A 23,380-nucleotide genomic window follows, 5' to 3' on the forward strand; every position below is an offset into this window, starting at 1 on the left:
GCTCTACAATATAGCCACACTTAACTCTCCATCTATATCCCTCACATACTAGTCTATGCTCAGCCAAATGGGACTTTTTATTGTTCCCAAAACATAGCTAAGCTTTCCTGCCCACTCGCTTGCTCATTACATGTTTCCTCTATCTAGAATGCCTTTTCCTGACAATACTCATCTTATGGCCCAGCTGAACTGCAACCTCTATGAGAAAACTTCCAGTCTTTTAAGTTTTCCCTCCTTTCAATCTATTGAATACTTTCTCTATATTCTTTGTTTACACTTCTCATATTCTACTTTGTCAGATGAGACAGATGGTTATTTATCTTTTATCTTTTGTGCCCACCTCGAGTCTCATCACCAACATTCATTACTCCTTTCTGTTATCCTGTATAGGCCCTGTGAATGGCAGTCTACACACTGTAGAGATTATTACCGGGCAGGCTGACAAAGGGAATAAGCTGTGGATCAGCGCTCTCTCCCATCCTTAACTAAATTCCACTCTAATAAAGGGTGTCCCTCCAGAGTAGATAAGGGAGTCCCACGTTTGCTTCCTGTTACAGCTCAAGGGAAAGATGGGACAGCCACCTACTCCATGTGGCTGTGGATGCCCTTAACGTGGAGAAAGATCTGAAACTTCAAGCAATGTGATAGAAGGTTCTCATACTTTTTTATAACATCCCTTCTCCTATCCCGAACATGCCTCGCTCAAGATCAGATATCCATTTGGAGATCTATGTGCTTCCTCCTGGAAAGCTAAGTTCACCCCATAGTTTCAGAAATGGAACACATTAGCAAGGTCGGTTAGTCGATGTAGTCCAACTGGCTTATGGGCTCAAGGGTAATATAAGCCAGTTCAAGGAGAGTGAGTTCCCAGTTGAGGCAGAATAAATCCCAAATTTCTTGCTCGAAATTCTGAGGCAAAACCACCTTGAACTAGATTTTCTGTTACACTGACCACAAAGAGATTCAACTACTATGGTAGGAACTGCCATCGCCATATAGAGATGGATAAACTAGTGGATAAGAAAGTAAATTCAAGCTAGGATTTAAACCTAACTTGTCTGTCTGTACGTTCTTTGCCACTATGCTATTCTGTGCTAAGAAAATTGGCCACAATATTAAAAAAAAAAAAAAAAAGACAAAGCTAAGTAATGTGTCCCTTGCAAGAGCCTTTAGAAAAGTTTTTAAAACCATATTTTACAAATGTAACTCTTAAATGCACTAGTAGGGAAACTCATAACCAAGAGGACCTTTCAAAAATGTTTTTACAAAATAAAAGCCTATCTTTTTATATATAAATTTAGATTCTTATATATTAGATTTTCTTAAAGTAGGTATTTTTTTAACCGAAGTGTAATTATTCATGAAAAAATATTTACTGAAGGTGCCAGGCAAAACAGTCCTGAATCCAGACATAATTGTCTCCATTTCTCACATGAGGAAACATGATTGGAGAGCTTAATTACCTTCCCAAAGGTCATAAAGCTTTAAACAGTAGCTCCTGGATTCAGACCCATGTCTAACCAAAAGCCTGGGATCTCAAACACTTATAGTGCCTTCCTGTGCAGTATGAGTTATTCCAACTACACCAAATGCAATAATCCAAGTAATTACCTTTTCAGAATCTACAAAATGTGTAGCAATTCCTGCTGCATACACATCTCTTCCTTTCAGCCTGAATCCCGTCAATGCAAGGAAGTAACCAAGTTCTCCTTGAAGTCGTGGCAAGAAATAACCTCCACCCACATCAGGGAACAGTCCTGTAATTAAATAATGATGAGCGATAATAATGATTCAAATTAAAAAGATGAATATAACTCTTTATTTGAGATCATATGGCCATTTCTCTCCAGTATTTGAATCTATACTAAAAATATTACTAAGTACTTTCCAATGCAATCAGTATCACAAAAGACTTGCTATTAAATTGTTCTAACTTGAATATTTTTCAAAATTTTCATGTCTCATTTCTATAGAAGTTGATAAAGTACTTGATGGCATAATTTTGTATATAAGTAGTACTCATTAAATATTACCTAAAATTTCCTTATCACTATTTTTAATAATCTCTGAAACAGTAAAAAATGAAAATGAATCATTGAACACATCAAAAACTAATGATGCACTATATGTTGGCTAGTTGAATTTAAATAAAAAAAATTTTCTTTCCAAATGATAAGCAAAGAAAAAATATACATAATCTAAAGCTATATTATGTGAAAATTCATTACTACCATTCAAATCATAGTCTATTCTGTTAATTATCTAATATTCAGGGTATTTAAAGTGATGCAATAACCTTTAGTCCTACACCAAGAATGTTTATACCTAAGAAAATCACTTGCATTTCCTCTTTCTTGGCCACCTTTTTTTTAAATTCCCTTATTCTCTCTACTGGTAACAACTGAAAATAGCATATATGCAAATTCTTGCCAGTACAGTACTTTTTGGTATTTAAGAGCTCCATAAACAACTGTGACCCTCTAGTTTTATAAACTAGATACCTATTCTAAGATTGCTTCACTTAATGAAATTGAGATAAAAACACAAGCATTCAAAATTCTTTCCAATTCTACTTGACAAAAAGTTCCTAGACTTGAAAGAATTAGCAGCATTCTATTGTAAATATCTCTTGGCACCTCGAACAAGATAGCTCTAAAGTTGAATTCATGCCTTCCCCTGACTCCTATCATCTCTCTTCTAGTATCACTTACCTCAAAGAGTACTCAACCGTCCAGTCTTGACACCTTCCTCTCAGACCACCAATGACTATGACCTATTGATACTTTCTCCTGAAAGTTCTCCATACAGTAGCCAGAGTGATCTTTTTAATAACACAAATCTTAAAGAGTTTTGCCTTCTACTGCTTAAAACTCTTCCATAACAATTTCCCCTAGATTAAAACCACTTTATCAAAGTCTTCAAGGTCCCCAGCCACTTTTTCAAGTACATCTCTTACTACTCATTTACTACATTCCAGCCACTCTGTTCTTTCAGTTCCCCAACATTCTACACTCTACATGCCTTCTACATTATATATTACCTGCCCCACAGCCTCAGCAGCACTCTGCCCAACTGAAAACACAGTCTGTTCTGAAATACGTTCCTCTGTTCCAGGGTACTACATTCTCTCTTTTTGCCCCTGTCTCAATGGCTGCTTCTTTCCATTCCCCCTTGCTGCGTCTACTTCCTTCGCCTGACCCCTACATGCTGCTGTGCCTAGGCTTGATCTTAGGCTATCCCTAGACCCCCATTTCCTTAGCACTTATGGCTCTAGATAACATCTATATACTGATAAATCCCTGTTATGGACTGAATTGTGTCTCCCACAAAAGTTTTCACTTTATGAAAAACTTTATGCTAATAAATTGGACACATTTCTTAAAAGATCCACCCTACCAAAGTTTGTGCAAGAAACAGATAATTTGAATAGTCCTACATATTTAAAAACTTTGAATTTGTAGTTGAAAACCTTCCCCCAAAGAAAACCTCAGGTCTAGACGGCTTCATTGATGAATTCTACCAAACACAGAAAAAGATTATACCAATTATACAGAAACTTCTCCAGAAAATGAGGCATTACTCCCATACCAGAAGCAAGGACATTACAAGAAAACCACAGACCAATGTCTTTCATGAACACAGATGCAAAAATTCCAAACAAAATTTTAGTATATCAAACTTAACAACATATAAAAAGTATAACACCTCATACCAGAGTGAGATTCATCCTAATAATGCAAGGCTAGTTTAATGTTGAAAAATCAATCAAAACAATTCATCATTAACAAATTAAAAAAGAAAAACCAATAATCACCTCAACTGACGCAGAAAAAGTTTTGGCTTTTTAGATTCAAAATCCATTCCTAATAAAAACCCTCAGCAATTTAGGAATAGAAGAAAATATCATCCTGATAAAGGGCACCTATGAAAAACTTATACCTAACCACCCACTTAATTGAAGGACTGAATGTTTTCCCTAAGATCGAGAATGAGGCAAGAAGGCCCACACTCAGCACCTCTATTCAACATTGTACTGGGGGTTCTACCCAGTGTAATAAGGCAAGAAAAATAAAGAGTATCCATATTGTAAAGGAAAATGTAAAAGTGACTTTATTTGTAAATGATGTAATTATTTATACAAAAAAATCTGATACAATCTACAAAAAAATCTACTAGAACTAATAAATGAGTTTAGGAAGTTTGCAGGACACAAAGTCAATACGGAATCAATTGTACTTCAGGTGGCAGTCCAAGATGGTGGCTTAGGAAGACCCTGAATTCATCTTCTTCCACAAAGACACCAGATCTACATCTACATATCGAGCAATTCCTGTTAAAAAAGAACTGAGAACCAATTGAACAGCTTCTGGACAAAAAATGATAGAAGGAACCACATATACAACAGCCGGAGAGACAGAGATACAGGCAGTAAGACAGGAACACCACTCCCAATGTGAGGCACAGTAAGGAGGAATATCACTGAGGGGCCCCTGCACAGACTCACCCACCCTGAGCACAGTGGGAAAAAAATCAAAACAAAACAAACACAGCTGTTTAAAGAGCAATCAGAATGTAAGTGAAGAAAATCCACTTACTAACCTTACAGCATCCACCAAATGGGAAGGGCGCTGCTGGAACTCTCTGGGGTCAGAAGTGCCAACAAGCACCACATTTTACATTCCACCCCCCGCCCCCACCCAATCCACTTTCACAGTGCAGACGGGAGCAAGGTTCAGGCACTCTAGTCAACCTACTAGGCCTACCTAAGCAAGTCCCAGATCCCTAGCCCACACAAATTGTGCCTGTCCACTAAAGGTGCCTACCCCAGTCCCAGCCGTCCTGTTAAGGTAACCCCAGAGAGCAGCATACTCCTGGCCCATCCCTGCTCCAGCTGCAACCAGCCAAAGCTGCCAAGCACACCAGTCTACAGGGAGGAAGCTCCCGCTCAAGGCCACTCCTTCCAGACTAGGAGAGGTATGTAGCTGTTCTAACTCACAGAAACAAACACAGAAAGTCAAACGAAATGAGGAGACAGAGGAACACATTCCAAACAAAAGAAGATAAAACCCTGGGAGTGGGGGGAACCTTAATGGAATAGAGATAAGTAATTTATCAGATAAACCACCTGATAAAGAGTTCAAAGTCATAGTCATAAAGATGCTCACTGCACTTAAGAATGAAGGAACTTCAACAAAGAGAAAATATAAGAACCAGAGCTGAAAGACAACTGAAATGATACAGAAGGACAAATCAGCATTTGAGAGACAGAATAGTAGAAATTACCTAATCAGAACAGCAAAAAGAAAAAAGAATTTTTAAAAATGAGGGTAGCTTTAGAGATCTCTAGGAAAACATCAAGTGTACATATATTCACATTACAGGGGCCCTAGGAGAAGAGAGAGAAAGGGGCAGAAAACTTATTAGAAGAAATAATGGCTGACAACTTCCCTAATCCAGGGAAGGAAACAGACATTGTTCAGGTCCAAGAATCAAAGAAAGTACCAAACAAGATGAACCCAAAGAGACCCACACCAAGACATAATAATTAAAAGTAGTGAAACTTAAAAATAAAGAATCTTAAAGGCAGCAAAAGAAAAATAGTCACATAAGAGGGAAACTCCATAAGACAATCAGCTGATTTTTTCCCAAAAAACTTTACAGGCCAAAAGAGAGTGGCAGGATATATTCAAAGCGTTGAAAAGAAAAACTTACAACTAAGAATACTTTATCCAGCAAGGCTATCATTCAGAATTGAAGGGGAGATAGAATTGAAGGAGTTCATCACCACTAAACTGGCTTTACAAGAAATGTTAAAGGGTCTTTTTTTTTTTTTTAAGATTTTATTTATTTATTTTTTATTTATTTATTTGAGGGAGAGCAAAGGTGAGAGAGATCACAGAGGAAGAGGGAGAGGGAGAAACAGACTCACTGCTGAATGGAGAGCCTGATGCAGGGCTTGATCCCAGGACCCTGAAATCATGGGCCAAAGGCAGATGCTTAACTGATTGAGTTACCCAGGCTCCCCAAGGGTCTTCTTTAACAGAAAAAAGAAGGCCATAACTACAAATAAGAAAACATATGAAAGAAAAAAAAATCTCACTGATAAAGGCAAATATATAGTAAAGTAAAATATAGTAAAAGTAAATATATAGTAAAAATATATATATATATATATATCAACCATTTAAAAAGCTAATATGAAAATTAAAAGACAAAAATAGTAAAATCAACTGTAACTACAATAAGTAGTCAAGGGATACATAAAATAAAAAGATGTAAAATATGACATGAAAAGGAGGGGGAGGAGTAAAAATGTAGGGCTTTTAGAATGTGTTTGAACTTAAGCAACTTTCAACTTAAAATAGACTGAATATTGATATATATATATATCAATATATGTTTGTATATATATCAGATCTCATATATGATATATATATATAAATATAAATATATAAAAGACATATATATATATCTATACACACACACACACACACACACACACACAGATTGATACATGTGAACCTCATGGTAACCACAAACCAAAATCCATAATAGATATTCAAAAAAATGAAGAGAAAGAAACCCAAACATAATACTAAAGAAAACCGTCCAAGGGAATACACCAGTAAGAAAGGAACAGAGAAGAATTACAAAACAACCAGAAAACAACAAAATGACAATAAGTACATACCTATTAATAATTACTTTTAATGTAAATGTACTAAATGCTACAGCCAAAAGATATAGGTGGCTGAAGGGATTAAAAAAAAAATGTCCCATCTATGCTGCCCACAAGAGACTCACTTCAGATCTAAAGGCACACACAGACCTAAAATGATATTCCATGCAAATGGAAAAGAGAAAGCTGGTTAGTGATACTCATGTAAGACAAAACCAACTTTAAAATTGTAACAAAAGACAAAGAAAAACATTACATGATGATAAAGAGGTCAATCCAAGAAGAGGATATAACATTTATAAATATTTATGCACCTAACACAGAATCCTCTAAATATATAAAGTAAATATTAACAGACAAAAAGGGAGTAATCCAGTAATACAATAATAAAAGGGAACATTAACACCCCACTCACATCAATGGACAGATCACACAGAAAATCAACATGTTAGACCACATGGACTTAGTAGATATAAACAGAACATTACTTTAAAAATGCACATGGAATATTTTTCATGATAGATCACAAGTTAGGCCATAAAACAAGTCTCAATAAATTCAAGGCAACTACAATTATATCAAGCCTTAACTGTATGAAACTGGAAATTAATTACAAGAAGGAAACTGGAAAAAAACCCACAAACACATGAAGACTAAGTAACATGTTACTAAATAACCAATGGGTTAAATAAAATAGGAATAAAAAGGAAACACAAAATCTATGGGATGCAGCAAAAGCAGTACTAAGAGGGATGTTCATAGGGAAATACCCACCTCAAAAAAACAAGAAAAAATTCCCCAGTCTAACTTTATATCTAAAGGAATTAGATTGAAAAAAAAATAAAGGCTAAAATTTGCAGAAGAAAAGATCAGAGAAGAAATGGACTAAAAAAAAAAAATCAATGAAACTAAAATCTGATCCCTTGAACAAACTAAATCGATAAACCCACAGCCACACTCATAAAGAAAAAGAGCCCAAATAAATAAAATCAGAAATGAAAGAAGTTACAACTGACATCACAGAAATAAAGATTACTGTGTACACATAACAGATTACTACGAACAATTATCATATGCCAACAAATTGGAAAACCTAGAAGAAATAAATTCCTAGAAACACACAACCCTCCAAGACTAATCTCAAAGAAAATCTAAATAGACCAATTACAAGAATGAAACTCATTCAGCATTTTAAAACTCCCCCAAAACAAGAGTCTAGGACCAGAAGCCCTCACAGGTGAATTCTACCAAACATTTAAAGAAAAGTTAATATTACCCTTCTCAAATTATTACAAAAAATAGAAGAGGAAGAAATGCTTCCAAACTCATTTTATGAGGCTAGCATTACCTTGATATTGAAACTAAAGACGCCACTGAAACAAACAAAAATTACATACCACTATCCCTGATGAATATAGATGCAAAAATCCTTAACAAAGTATTAGCAAACCAAATTCAACAATACAGTAAAAGAATCATACACCACAATCAAGTGGGATTTATTCCAGAAATGCAAGGACTTTAACATCCACCTATCAGGGGGCCTGGATGACTCAGTCAGTTAAGCATCTGCCTTCAGCTAGGGTCATGATCCCAGGGTCCTGGGATAGAGCCCCGTGTTGGACTCTCTGATTGTGAGGAGCCTGCTTCTCCCTCTCCTCCCCATTTGTGCTCTCTCTCTTGCTATCTCTCTCTCTGAAATAAATTTTAAAAATCTTTTTTAAAAATCCACATATCAATCAATACATAGCACTGTATTGATTGTATATGTAACACAAAGGATAAAATATGAAAATCATTTGATAAAATTCAACATCCATTTATGATAAAAAAAAAAAAAACCACCTCTCAACAAAATGGGTATAGAAGGAATGTACAATGTATGGCCCCAATGTAATAAAGGCCATGTATTACAAATCCACAGCTAACATCATATTCAATGGTGAAAAGCTGAAACTGTTTCCTCTAAAATCAGGAACAAGACAAGGATGTCCACTCTTGATGCTTTTAGTCAACATTGTACTGGAAGTCCTATCCATGGCAATCGGCAAGAAAACAAAATAAAAGGCATCTGAATTGGAAAGGAAGAAATAAAACTGTCATCATTTGCAGATAACATGATACTATACAGAAAACCGTGAAGAGTCCACCAAAAAACTGTTAGAATAAGTGAATTCAATGAAGTCCCAGGATACAAAATTAATACACAGAAATCAGTTGTGTTTCTAAACCCTAATAAATGAGCTATCAGAAAGAGAATTAAGAAGTCAATCCAAAAAAGAAATCCATTTACAACTGCATAAGAAAATAAATAAAATACCTAGGAGTAAATCTAACCAAGGAGGTAAAAGACTCTGAAAACTGCACAGCACTGATGAGAAAAACTGAAGACAGCACAAATAAACAGAAAGACATTCCATGCTCATGGACTGGAAGAATTAATATTGTTAAAATGTCCATACTACCAAAAGCAACATACAGATCCAAAGTGATCCCTATCAAAATTCTAGTATATTTTCACAGAATTAGAATAATCCTAAAATACCAAAGGAACCACAAGAGACCCCAATAGCCAGCATAGCCTTGATAAAGAAGAACAAAGCTAGAGGCATAATGCTCCTTGATTTCAAACTGTACTACAAAACTATACAAATTAAAACAGTATGGAACTGACACAACAACAGACACATAGATCAATGGAATAGAGACCTCAGAAATAAAACCACATGTATATGGTCAATTTATCTACGGCAATGGAGGGAAAAATACAGTCGGGAAAAGATAGTCTCTTCAATAAGTGGTATTAGGAAAACTGGACAGCAGCTCACAAAAGAATGAAACAGGACCACTTTCTTACACCATACACAAAAGTAAACTCAAAATGGATTAAGGACCTAAATGTGAGACCTGAAACCATAAAAATCCTAAAAGAGAGCACAGGCAGCAATTTCTCTGACATCAGCCATAATAACATCATTCTATATATCTCCTGAGGCAGGGAAAATAAAAGCAAAAATAAACTACTGGGACTACATCAAAATAAAAAGCTTCTGCACAGTGAAGGAAACAATCAATAAAACTAAAAGAGAACCTACTGAATGGGAGAAGATATTTAAATAATCAACAAAAGTAATAGGCAACCTATTGAATGAGAGAGGATATTTGCAAATGACATATCTGATAAGGGATTAGTATCTAAAATATATGAAGAACTTATACAACTCAACACCCCAAAAAACAATTGAATTAAAAACGGGAAGACATGAATAGACATTTCTCCAAAGAAGACATCCAGATGGCCAACAGACACATTAGATACTCAAGATTACTCATCATCAAGGAAACAAATCAAAACTACAGTGAGATATTACCTCACACCTATCAGAATGGCTAAAATCAAAAATACAAGAAGTAAGTGTTGGCAAGGATGTGGAGAAAAAGGAATCCTTTTGCACTGTTGCTGGAAATGCAAACTGGTACAGCCACTGTGGAAAACAGCATGGAGTTTCCTCAAAAAGTTAAAAATAGAATTATCCTACAATCCAGTATTTGTACTACTGGGTATGTACCCCCCAAAATACAAAACACTAATTCGATGGGATATATGCACCCCTATGTTTACAGCAGCATTATTTACAATAGCCAAATTGTGGAAGCAGTCCAAGTGTCCACTGATAGATAAATGGGTAAAGAGATCTCTCTTTCTCTCTCTCTCTCTCTCTCACACACACACACAGCAACATTATTCAGCCACAAAAAAAAGAATGAAATCTTGCCATATGCAATGATATGGATGGAGCTAGAGAGTATAATGCTTAGAAAAATAAGTCAGTCACAGAAAGACAAATACCATATGATTTCACTCATATGTAGAATTTAAGAAACAAATGGGCAAAGGAAAAAAGAGAGAAACCAAGAAGCAAACTTTTAACTACAGACAACAAACTGGTGGTTATCAGAGAGGAGGTGGATAGGGGGATGGGTGAAATAACTGATGGGTATTAAGGAGGATACTTGTGCTGAGTACTGAAGTACTGGGTGATGTATGGAAGTGATAAATCAATATATTGTACACCTGAAACTAATATAACATTGTATGTTAACTATACCAGAATATAAAAACTTCATTTAAAAAATAAAATAAAATTTTAAAAGAAAACCACAATGAGATATCACCACACACCTGTCAGATTGTCTATCATCAAAAAGCCAAAAACCAGTATTGGTAAGGATGCAGAAAAAAAGGGAACCCTCATGTACTGCTGGTGGAAATATAAATTGGGACAGCCACTGTGGAAAGTTAAGGGGGTTCCTCAAAAAATTAAAAATAGAACTACCACATAATCCACCCATTCCACTTCTGGGTATGTATCTGAAAAAATATAAAAATACCATATGCACCCCTATGTTCACTGCAACATTATTTACAATAGCCAAGATATGGAAGCAACCGAAGTGTCCATCAATAGATGAATGGATAAAAAAGATGTGGTAGACATACATATACGATGGAATATTACTTTCGCCACAAAAAAGGAATGAAATTTTGCCATTTGTAACAGTATCGATAGACGTAGGCGTATTATGCTAAGTGAAATAAATCAGAGAAGGACAAATACCGTATGATTTCACAATCCTAATCAAAAACCTAGCAGGTTTTCTAGTTGAAATTGACAAACTGACTCTAAAATTCATATAGAAATACAAAGGATTTTATAGCCAAAACAACTTGGGGAAAACAACAAAATGGGAGGATTATCGCTACATTGATTTCTACTACAAAGCAACAGTAATCAAGACTAGTGTTGGCACCAATATAACACATATAAAGGTACAAAAGCCATCAGTGGAGAAACAACAGCTTTTTCAAAAGGTAGTGTGTGAACGACTATATTTTCATGTGCAAAATAATAAAATTTGATCCATACCTTTGATCCATATTTCACACCACGTACAAAAATTTCAAAATGGGGGCACCTGGGTGGCTCAGTCGGGTAAGTGTCCAACTATTGACTTCAGCTCAGGTCATGATCTCAGTCATGAGACCAAGCAGAGAGTATTGAGCCTGCTTGGGATTCTCTCCCTCTGCCACTTCCCACCCAACTCAGGCACACTCTCTCTCTCCATAAAAAAAAAAAAAAAAAATTCAAAATGGATCATAGATCTCAAAATAAGACTATTTTCTCCTAATAATCTTTTATCTAAAATTAACGACCAGTGTGTTAGTGTTGCCAGTTAAATATTCTTTTCTTTTGTGTTTTCAGATACAATTACTGAGCTAATATAACTTTGAGGTATCTTCCTTTCTTAAGAATTCTTCCACTGCTGAGGCGCCTGGGTGGCACAGTGGTTAAGCATTTGCCTTCGGCTCAGGGCGTGATCTCGGCGTTCTGGGATCGAGCCCCACATCAGGCTCCTCCGCTATGAGCCTGCTTCTTCCTCTCCCACTCCCCCTGCTTGTGTTCCCTCTCTCGCTGGCTGTCTCTCTGTCGAATAAATAAATAAAATCTTAAAAAAAAAAAAAAAAAAAAGAATTCTTCCACTGCTATATCTCAGTAAGATTCCATCAATTCCTTTAACAACAGTGTAATCTGAAATGCATCCAAATATAATTCTAAAAGTAATGATGAAAAATTGGGGGTTTTTACCTATTGCTGTTTCTGGCATCGCAAAAAGAGACTTTTCTGTGGCCACTCGGAATTGCCCATGAACTGAGAGACCAACTCCCTAGGAAAATAAGGCAAAAAGTTGTTTAAAAATACTGTAAAAAAAATATAAACAAACTCATATACACACAAACATTTTAAACCAAGTAAATTATTTTTACGGAATTTCTTTTAGGAGCTACACTGGAGAAAAACACTAAAACACATAATTTCAGGAATACTGGACAAAAAAATATATGGGTATCCCTGGTACCTGCAATAGGCTTGTTTTAGCTGTTTTCAATCAGTATTTTGTGTTATGTTTAATGTACTCTTCCCCATTCCCTCTCATTTTCAAATCCAGTATAGCGTTATAGACTAGTGACTGTTCCCAGAATGACTGCGTGTTGTCATCAGTGGAACCAGTCATCAAAAGAGCACAACCAAGCCATTCTAGCTAATTTCAGTACTTTGAACAGTATCTTAACACATTTATTCACATATTTCATCATTTATTACATAGTTCATAACATTAGTAACATCATTTTTCTTAGATACAACATTTAACAGGGCCTACTGTACACCTCTTAAAAACTGATTACTAAACATAAGTTTTAGAAAATAAGATTTGGCTGAAAGTCTCTATCTCTAATTTGTTGAATGTCACTGAAAAGGGAAAACTTAACAGTAATCTTTGAATAAGGATATTTGAAAAAACATAGTTTGAATAAAATGAAATAAGAGGTATACATGTGATGACAAAGTATCCAGCTAACACCAGTGCTCACACTATAACATGCATTTCCTATGTTATGTTCTTTTCACATTATTCAGAACTTCTGTTAGACTGTTTTAGTTCTCATTCTTGATCCTTTTTAACCAGTGTATTCTATCTTTGTCAGCATAGTATTAAATGAGTTAAAACAAAGTATTCGGAGCAATACCAGGCATTTCAGAGTTCTGTAAGCATTAACTAAATAGAAAGGGCCTCATTTCTATCTGGTTCTTCTAATCTTTCACTACAATTTCTTCAACTCTTGCAAGTGTTTTCATACTCAGTTCAGCCATTTAAAAGTTCTTGAAACTTTTCCCACGTTGGGTGTAGAGATTACTTAAAATAGTGTAGAGATTACTTAAAATATAAAATCTTAAAAAAAAAAAAAGGAAAAGAAAAAGAAAAAGTATGGGGGTGGGGAGGCCTGGTTCAGTCAGTGGAGCGTGTGACTCTTGATCTTGGGGCTGTGGGTTCAAGTCCCACGTTTGGTGTAGAGACCACTTAAAAATAAAATCTTTAAGAAGAATAGCAAAATAAAAGTTCTTGAAACTTTAAAACCCTCTTAAGAAACACTAAAACACACATGCAATTTCTTATAAATTTTACATACTATATGCTAAGCTTAAATTTTAGAAGACCATGTAAATAAACATGAAAGTGAATAAAATTCTTCAGCCACTACCTGCATCTTCTGGTGTCAACACTTATAAGTTAAATCCACAATGTCTGATATTCTTCATACAGGCAAATATCATGTTATAGGTATTCTATTATGACACAGTCAACTGACAATACTGACCCAAATTTGACTGTATATACTTTAAGATTATGAAATCTTACAAATTTTAAATAAGAGTTACTTGTTTTAGCATTAATTTATTACATTATTTTAGAGGTCCTTGATTCATATTCTCTCCACTTTTAGTTTATCACATCGTAGCTGAAACTTATTAATGTTCAGGAATGTCTTGCTAAGAACTTAAGAGTTGGACTGGATTCCCAGTTTTCCAACCTTGTTCCTTTGAGTCCTAGGGCTCAGAACTGCCTCCATGGGGATGCACAGTAGGTAAATCACCAGGTTTCATGGACAGACCCTGCTTCAAACCATACTCCTCTGGTCATTGTCTCCTATCTCTTTTAATTAACTCTGATTCGACAAACAGCAATGTCTATATCCCCCTTTACTTAATATTTATGTATAAAGGTAAAATCTGACCACTGACCACAACCCCAATCCTAGTCTCCTCCCTCTTTCCAGAGAAAGAGTTACTATTAATTTGGTATGTAACCCTCCAGATTTTACCTTATGTATCTCTAATACATATTTGCACAAACGTGGATATTTATCTGAGAGAGAGAGAGACAGACACACACACACACACACACACTTCAAACTCTATTCATGGCATGCAGGGCTCTACATAGTATGGCCCAGCGTACCTCTGACTACATCTCCCACTATTCTTTTTTTTTTTTTAAAAGATTTTATTTATTTATTCGACAGAGATAGAGACAGCCAGCGAGAGAGGGAACACAAGCAGGGGGAGTGGGGGAGGAAAAAGCAGGCTCATAGCGGAGGAGCCTGATGTGGGGCTCGATCCCATAATGCCGGGATCATGCCCTGAGCCGAAGGCAGACGCTTAACCGCTGTGCCACCCAGGCGCCCCACATCTCCCACTATTCTTGCACACTTATTTCACCAACCACAGGGCCTTCATGCTGTTCCTCCAAAATTCCAAGCCTTTACAATTTCAATTAATCATATAATTTTAAAGCGAGAAAGACATACTAGAGAAGGCCTATCTGTCTGTCCCATCACTGCCCTTTCTCTACCCAAAGACTTTGCCCTTCCCTGAGCAGTGGCTGAACTAGGGATGGGTACCCAAGGGTAGCCATTCAAGGGTAACCAGAACTGAAAGGCCCAGGGAGCAAAGGGAGAGAAAGAAAAGTGCATTAGACAAGATTCTCACCCGTAGGAATTTAAACTAAAATACAGTGGACTGCTGTGAGTCAATGACAGCCAAAGCTTAAAGGTCATTTGAAATTTGAGCTGAAGAAGACATGACAGCCAAGTTAAAGCAGAAATTATACAGGGTGATGATGAATAAACTGAGAAGGCTGCATGCAGTCCACAGAGCAAACAAAGCAAACCTACAAAAAAGCAGCAGAGATAGCTTGCAGTTCAATTTTTAGGAAGACAAGCAATGCTGCCCATTTTTGTCTATGGATTCCCATTTGATCCCCGCACTTATCTAATAACTGCTCCATTCTCTCTTCTGGATCTGTTTGAGTCCATGTTCTTTTCAATTAAAAAAGTCTCTTGCTACATTTTCAATTAGAACCAGATCTACATCCTGTCATGCTTCAGCATCACACAATATAAGCTACCTTGTATGCCTCTTCCTGCTAACACTGCTCATCCCAGACTAGTCACCCCATTACATCTTCTGAAATCCTCCTTGTTTGGCATGAGAACCACTTCACAGCCCAACTTCTCTATAGAGGGCCTTTATCTACCTCCTGAAATCAAAAGAGAAAGAAATTTATGAGCCCTGTATTCTTTGACATAGAAACTACAGATCCTATTTTCACTGAGTTATCTTGTATTACATATTATTTTGTTTCATCCATAGCTGATAAAATGAATGAAATCAAAGACTTCAAGACTTTAGAAAGAATTAATAATAAGCTTTCAGAATAAGAGATGCTTGACATAAGTACCATTAACAGCCAATTTTAAAAACCTTTTAATTAAGAGGAAGGCTGGAAAAGATGCAAGTCAGTGCACTTGGAGGTACTAAGAATAAAATGCTGATCAGCACTGAAAAGGATGTAGCACCTTCGTGGCAGATTCGGATCTGATTTTTGCATCTTATATAAAAGAATCCGTTATGGTTGTTTATAAGAAGTCCCCCTTGAAACTTTCAAAATTTACTGTTACATACTTTTTAACCATTAACCTGAGCTGGTACCCTTTGCTAGACTAAAGACTTCAAAGCCTTCAATTTTTATTGTATTAACGGTTATACTGCACAGATTCATTCCCCAAATATAAGATGCCATTCTAATTCCTAACTCTCCTCAAATACTCTCCCTGCATCCTACCAAACCCACTATTCAAATCTCATCATCTAAGTGGATATCTCAGTAGCATCTGGCACATCTGCTCAGTCCCTACTTCAGGAAACACTTCACTTGACTTTGAGACACCATACTCTGCTGGTTTTCCTTCTATCTCCGTAGTTGCTCTTTCTCTTCTTCTTGACATCCAAATGTTGATCTGCCCGCACCAATGATCAGATGTCATTCCTCTACTCCACTTCACCTGCACTGTTCATTCTACATTCATTCTACATTAACAACTGAAATCAATTCCCTGTCCTGATTTCCCTAGAATTTTATATCTAGCTGCCTACTTAATGTCTCCACTTATATATCTAATATTTTTCTCAATGTTCATACATCAGAAGTAAATCTCTTGATATCTCCTTAAATGCGGTGCTCCCTCAGTAAATAGCACCACCATTCACCCAGCTTCTCAGGCCAAAAACCTCAGCATCATCCTCTTTCTTTCTGATCTCCCAATCTAATCTATGAACAGGTCTTTACAGCTCTAACCTCAAAACATACTTTAGATCGGGCCACTGTTCACATCCCCACTGTTACAACCCTAGTTGAAGTCACTAGTATCTCTTGCCTGGGCTAGTCACTCTTGCTTCTGTTCTTGCCACAATCCATTCTCTACACAGCAGCCAAGTAAGCTTATTAAGTGTAAATCGGTTAAGGCTTTCTCCTGCCCAAAATTCTCCAGTGACTTCCTATTACATTAAAATATTACCAAAATTCCTCCTCATGGCTGATAAGGCCATTGTCTGGTCCCTTTCTAGCTCCCTGGTCTTGGAGTTTACCATTCTCTACTTTCCTCACTGGCGCTCAGGTCAGCCACATTGGCTTTTAAAAAAAAACTTCCTTAATTGACACATAATACACATTCAAAAATATACAAATAGTTGCAAATGGTAAGTATACATGTCCAATGAATCACCCAAAAGTTAACACACCTATGTAACCAAAATGTAGATAAAAATTATCAGAAATTATTTTTTGTACCCTGTAAGTCATCATTCCCTCCTTCAGGCAACCACTATCCTGACTTCCAACAAAATAACATTTATGCTTTCTGATTTTATCTTGATATAATTAGAATCATAGAGTATATACTATTTATCATTTAGTCAACTCTATTTGAGATTCATTCACGTTGTATGCATTTTTTTTTCATCGTACAGCATTCCTTTGTACAAATAACTTATTGATCTACAGTAAATAGCTAGTTAGGTTTTCTGGCTTGGGGCTACTGCAAATAATGATTCGATGACCATTCTCACACATGTCTTTTGGTGCATGAGTGCACACATTTTGTTTGCGTATATACCAGGAAATAAAACTACTGGGTCAAAGGAAACTGATTTAATTTTTTAAAATAACAAGTTTCCAAAGCAGTAGTACCAATTTTCTACTCTACCAGCACTATATGAGTTTGTTATTCCCCATCCTCACCAATACTTCAACTTGTCTTTCATAATTTTAGCCACTTTAATGAGTGTATGTTAGTATTTCACTGATTTCAATTTCCATTTCCTTGACTAATACAGTTGAATGTTTTGTTATATTTGTTATCTGGATATCTCTGTAATATGTCTACTCTCATCTATTGTTCGTTTTTTCCATGGAATTTTTGAATGGACTGTAGAAATTCTTTATACATTCTGGATAGGATTCCTTTGTCAGATATATGCATTCTAAGACTTATTTTGCAGTCCATGATTTGCCTTTTCTCTCTTAATGATGTCTGAGAATGCACAGTTCTTAGTTTTGAAGCCTAATTTGTTATTTTTATGGTGCATTTATATAATATGTAAAGTAATCCTTCCCTACCCTGTAGGCAAAGCCATAAGTATATGTTCCAAACATTTAGAATTTTCCAGTTTCTGTTATTGCTTGCTAGCTTAATTCCACTGGGGCCAGAGAACAGTCTGTAAGATTAATCCTTTTATGTTGAGACTAATTCTGTGGCCAATTTTGGTCAATGTCCCATGCGCACATGAAATGAACATATCTGCAATTACTGAGTACTATTAATTGGATCAAGTTTATTGGACAATGTTCAAATTATGTGCATGCATGAAACATATGTGTATATATATATGTACTTATACTGAGTAGTTGTCTACTCCATTGTTGAAAGAAGTGTGTTAACTCTTCTCCTTGGATTGTGGTTTTTGTCTATTTCCCCTTTTAGGACTTATTTTTGCAGAGATCAAACATTTTTAAATGTTTGACAATATGACACCAGTAGAGTTATTTCACATAGAGGTTTGCTCCCATAGTTTCTCAGTTTTAGCATTACTGTCATATTGTATGCTATGGAATTCATTGAGTTCAGCTAGCTTCATATTCAGTTATAAAGAGTTTCAGACAAATATTTATAAACTATATTTCTACAGTTGATTGAGGTCAATAAAATTTTCAGAATCTGACCTTGGTCATCTTTTTTTAAATTTTTATTTATTTATTTTTATTTTTAGAAAGAGAGAGAGAGCACAGGGGCAGGGGGAGAGAATCTTAAGCAGGCTCCACAGCCAGTGGAAGCCTGACTTGGAGCTCTATCCCACCACCCTGAGATCATGACCTGAGCTCAAATCAAGAGTCAGATGCTTAACCAACTGAGCAGGTACCCCGACCTTGGTGATCTTAAGAGGGTGAAAATCTGAACAGAGTTTAATAGACTGAATTAAGCCCTACCTGCTAAGGAAACAAATAATGGAAATTAGGACTTGCCAAACTGGGTCCCCGAATGCTACACTCTAGGAGTTTGGATGCCCTGGATTCAGACCAACTCTCACTTGGAGTGAAGCTCAGCTACAAATCCTTCTATTCCCAACTGGATCTAGATGATCTGGAATTACTAGTCCCCTCAGCCTACTAAACACAAAGGTACATCTTCCTTGGAGGAAGGTAACGTCACCCTAGGGTTCAAATAACAGCCAATTAGAAATAAGTAGCACCTGATTTGAAATAATCCAACATATACCACAGGACTAACACCAAAGAGAAGCAATACACAACAGATTCACAGGGCATACAAAGTTAGATTTATTAGAGCTAACCATTTTATAACTATGGAATATCCTTCTATATTAAAGTTTGTCATAAAATTTACCTTACTGGTTATTAAAATACATCAGCTTTCTTTCAGTTTACTGCTGGTACGGCATCTATTTCACATTTAACCCCTCTGTTCCTTTTAGTTATGGTGTCCCAAGCACTCTGACAGTTTTTGACATTCTTTACTTGTATTATTAGTAAATAATCATCATTGCAGTACTGAGCTAACACTGAACTGATAAAGTAAAATTAATTTGATCCATTTTTATAATCTAGTATAAAAATTCTAATATAAACAAAAAAACTAAACAAATATATGAATGTAGTCAACCACATACTGTCACAGGAATGACAATGTACTTAATTTTATAATCTTTAAAGGTAAAATTTAGTCACTCTAAGACTGTTTTTTAATTAAGAGACATAGATGAGTTTTTAGACTGTTCAGTAAAGGGAAAAGGCTGGCATAGCTTTATTTAAGGCTTTAAAAAAGATCTTATGATAGTTACTTTAAAAGCACAGTTAAATCCTTCAAATTAAAATATATTAATTACCCACTAGAAGTAAGCATCATTTCTATATTTCCAGATAATATACTATTTGAAACAAAAGGTAACATTTTAAAAAATGGATAATTAGGGAGGAGGAGTGGGTGACTCCGATTCAATCAGTCCCCTGAATTTAGCTGGATATCTACCAAGCCATTCTGAACACCCACGAAATCAGCCTGAGATGTAAGAATATAGGCCTGGATCTCTACAGGCAGAGGATCAGAGGTCATGAGGTATGGGACAGAGTTGTAATTCTGTGGACAGATATCAGAGGATAAACATGAGGAGGCTGGGAGCCACCAGAAGCTGGTCCCTGGAAAGTGATATAACACCCAAGCACAAAAGCATCCTGCACTGGGGGACTGGCTATAGCTTGCAGAGCGGTGACAGCAGGATGGGAAGGGCCTGATAACAGTGCTCAGACAGGATCCAGGAGCTGAGGGGGGTGCGAGCCCAGACAGTGTGTGGCGGGGGGGGGGGGGGGGGGCACGGGTCCCTTGGACCTGCACCCTTGGACCCACACCCGTGGACCTGGGACCGATCACGGTTTTAGAAGCACAGAGTGCAGAGACAAGCAGTGTCCTGAGTCAACTGCTGAGAGGGTCTCTGGGGACATGCACTGCTTGTGGGAGGCTGTGGTTTTCAGCGGTGCTTACAGAAAGGGAGACTGTGTGTTCTGGAGGGTTCAGAGAACAGACTGTGACTTCTCTGCCCTGGGGCGGAGGTCTGGATGAGGACATTTTCCTTTGCTCTGATCCTCTGAAAGGGCACAAAAGCTGCCAGAGAACAAAAGCCCAAAAAACCGGTTTCCTTGGAGCCCAGCCCATGGGGTTGGGGCAGGACAACTCCACCCAAGCAGGGTTGCCTGAAAAACAGTGAGGCAGGTCCCTCCCCCAGAAGACAAGCTAGAAGAACAAGAGGAAGACAACCCTAGGGTCCCCATAAAACTTTAAAACCCTAATACCAGTGGGAAACAGTATATTGAGCTCCAGGTATTGCCTCTCGGCTTGTGTATTTCTAAGATACTTTTTTTTCTTTTTATTCTTTCTCTTGTTTCTTCTATTTTTTTTTTTTTTACCTATTTCTTATTTCAACTAGATGTTTAACATATTCCATAATAGCTTTTTAACTTGTACTTTTTCACACCTATATTTTATATATATATATAGAGAGAGAGAGAGATAAGCTTCAGTGTAGTCTTTTTTTCCCTATTCAATATTACCTTTATATATATACCAATTTTCATTTTCCTGTAACTCTGGAAAGTAGTGTCCTCTAACAAAGAGAACAAAATACACCCAGGAAAAACTGAAACACCCTACCTTGCCCACACTGACAGACTGTAGCCCACCCCCTTTGTTTTTATTTTATAAATCTTATTCTTGGGTTTCATTTTGGCTGTGTTTTTTCGGTGGTGGCTTCCTACCACTCCAAATATTCCCAGGGTGCATCTTGTCTGGATTGTGGTTGATATTTTGGACTCTGTACATCCCCTCAACAGAATAACTAGGAGGAGGAACTCCCAACAGAGAAAAGAACCAGAGATAATAACCTCTCCCACAGACCTAATGGATACAGATATCAGCAAGATGTCAGAAATAGACTTCAGGGTAGCAATTATGAAGACAATAATTAGGCTTGAGAAAACCATTAATGGCAACATAGAATCTCTAAGGGCAGAAATGAGAGCTAATCAGGCTGAACTTAAAAATGCTATGAATGAGATGCAATCTAAACTGGATACTCTAACAGCTAGGGTAAATGAGGCAGAAGAATGAATTAGTGATCTAGAAGATAAACTGATAGAAAGGAAGGAACAGGAGAAGGCCTGGGACAAACAACTTAAAATCCATGAGAACAAACTTAGAGAGATTAATGATGCCATAAAACGTTCCAATGTCAGAATTATAGGGATCCCTGAGGGGATGGGGAGACAGAGGACTAGAAGATCTATTTGAGCAAATCATAGCTGAGAACTTCCCTAATGTAGGGAATGAAACAAGCATTCGTGTCCTAGAGGCAGAGAGGACCCCTCCCAAGATCAAGGAGAACAGACCAATGCCCTGGCATGTAATAGTAAAACTCCCAAATCTTACAACCAAGGAAGCAATCCTAAGAGCAGCTAGGGGGAAGAGATTTCTTATGTACGGAGGGAGGGCCATCAAAATAACGTCAGACCTGTCCACAGAGACCTGTCAAGCCAGAAAGGGCTGGGAAGACATATTCAGGGTACTAAATGAGAAGAACATGCAGCCAAGAATACTTTATCCAGCAAGGCTGTCATTTAGAATGGATGGAGAGATAAAGAGCTTCCAGGACCACCAAAAACTGAAAGAATATGTGACCACCAAGCCAGCCCTGCAAGAAATACTAAGGAGGATTCTATAAAAGAAGAAAGACCCAAGAGTTCCATAGAAACAAGGACTGTACAGACAAAGGATAACAATAAATACATATATTTCAGTAGTAACTCTTAACATGAATGGCCTAAATGCTCCCATGAAATGGCACAGGGCTGCAGATTGGATACAAAGACAGGACCCATCCATATGCTGTCCACAAGAGACTCATTTTGAACCTAAAGATACCTCCCGACTGAAAGTGAGGGGATGTAGAAGCATTTATCATGCCAACAGACCTCAAAAGAAAGCTGGAGTAGCAATTCTTATATCAAATTAGAATTTAAACCAAAGACTGTAATAAGAGATCCAGAGGGACACTATATAGTTCTTAAAGAATCTATAAAACAAGAAAATCTAACAATTGTAAATATCTATGCTCCCAACATGAAAGCCAACTACATGAGCCAGCTGTTAACCAAAATAAAGAGTCAGATTGATGATAACACATTAATAGGAGATTTTAACACTCCACTCTCAGTACTGGACAGATCATCTAAACAGAAGATCAACAAAGAAACAAGAGCTTTGAATGACACACTGGACCAGATGGACTTCATAGATACATACAGAACATTCCACCCTAAAACAACAGAATAGTCATTCTTCTAGAATGTGCATGGAACTTTCTTCAAAATAGATCACATACTGGGTCACAAATCAGGTCTCAGCCAATACTAAAAGATTGAGATTATTCCTTGTATGTTATCAGACCACAATGCCTTGAATCTAGAACTCAATCACAACAAAAAATTTGGAAGGAATTAAAACACTTGGAAGTTAAAGAGCATCCTGCTAAAGAATGAATGGGTCAACAAGGAAATTAAAGAAGAACTTAAACAATTCATGGAAAGTAATGAGAATGAAAACACTTCAGTCCAAAACCTATGGGATACTGCAAAGGCAGTTCTATGAGGGTAATACATAGCCATCCAAGCCTCTCTCAGAAAATTAGAAAAGTCCCAAATGCACAAGCTAACCTTATACCTAAAGGAGCTGGAGTTGGGGCACCTGGGTGGCTCGGTCGTTAAGCGTCTGCCTTTGGCTCAGGGTGTGATCCCAGGGTCCTGGGATCGAGCTCCTTATCGGGCTCCCTGCTCTGCTGGGAGCCTGCTTCTTCCTCTCCAAATTCCCCTATTGTGTTCCCTCTCTCACTGGCTATC

General features: G+C 36.9%; 1 protein-coding gene across 1 annotated transcript in view; it reads right to left on the minus strand.

The window, feature by feature from the left end:
• Positions 1–23,380, minus strand: part of HIBCH (3-hydroxyisobutyryl-CoA hydrolase) — a 114,919-nt gene that overhangs the window by 38,422 nt on the left and 53,117 nt on the right. The window contains exons 7-8 of the mRNA XM_045806334.2: positions 12,328–12,406; positions 1,612–1,757 (exon numbers count right to left, since the gene is read on the minus strand). Of these exons, the coding sequence (XP_045662290.1) occupies positions 1,612–1,757; positions 12,328–12,406 (225 nt within the window). The remainder of the gene's footprint in view (positions 1–1,611; positions 1,758–12,327; positions 12,407–23,380) is intronic.

Source organism: Ursus americanus, chromosome 1, assembly GCF_024610735.1.
Source record: "Ursus americanus isolate L20-20 chromosome 1, mUrsAme1.1.p, whole genome shotgun sequence".
Classification (NCBI taxonomy): Eukaryota; Metazoa; Chordata; class Mammalia; order Carnivora; family Ursidae; genus Ursus; species Ursus americanus.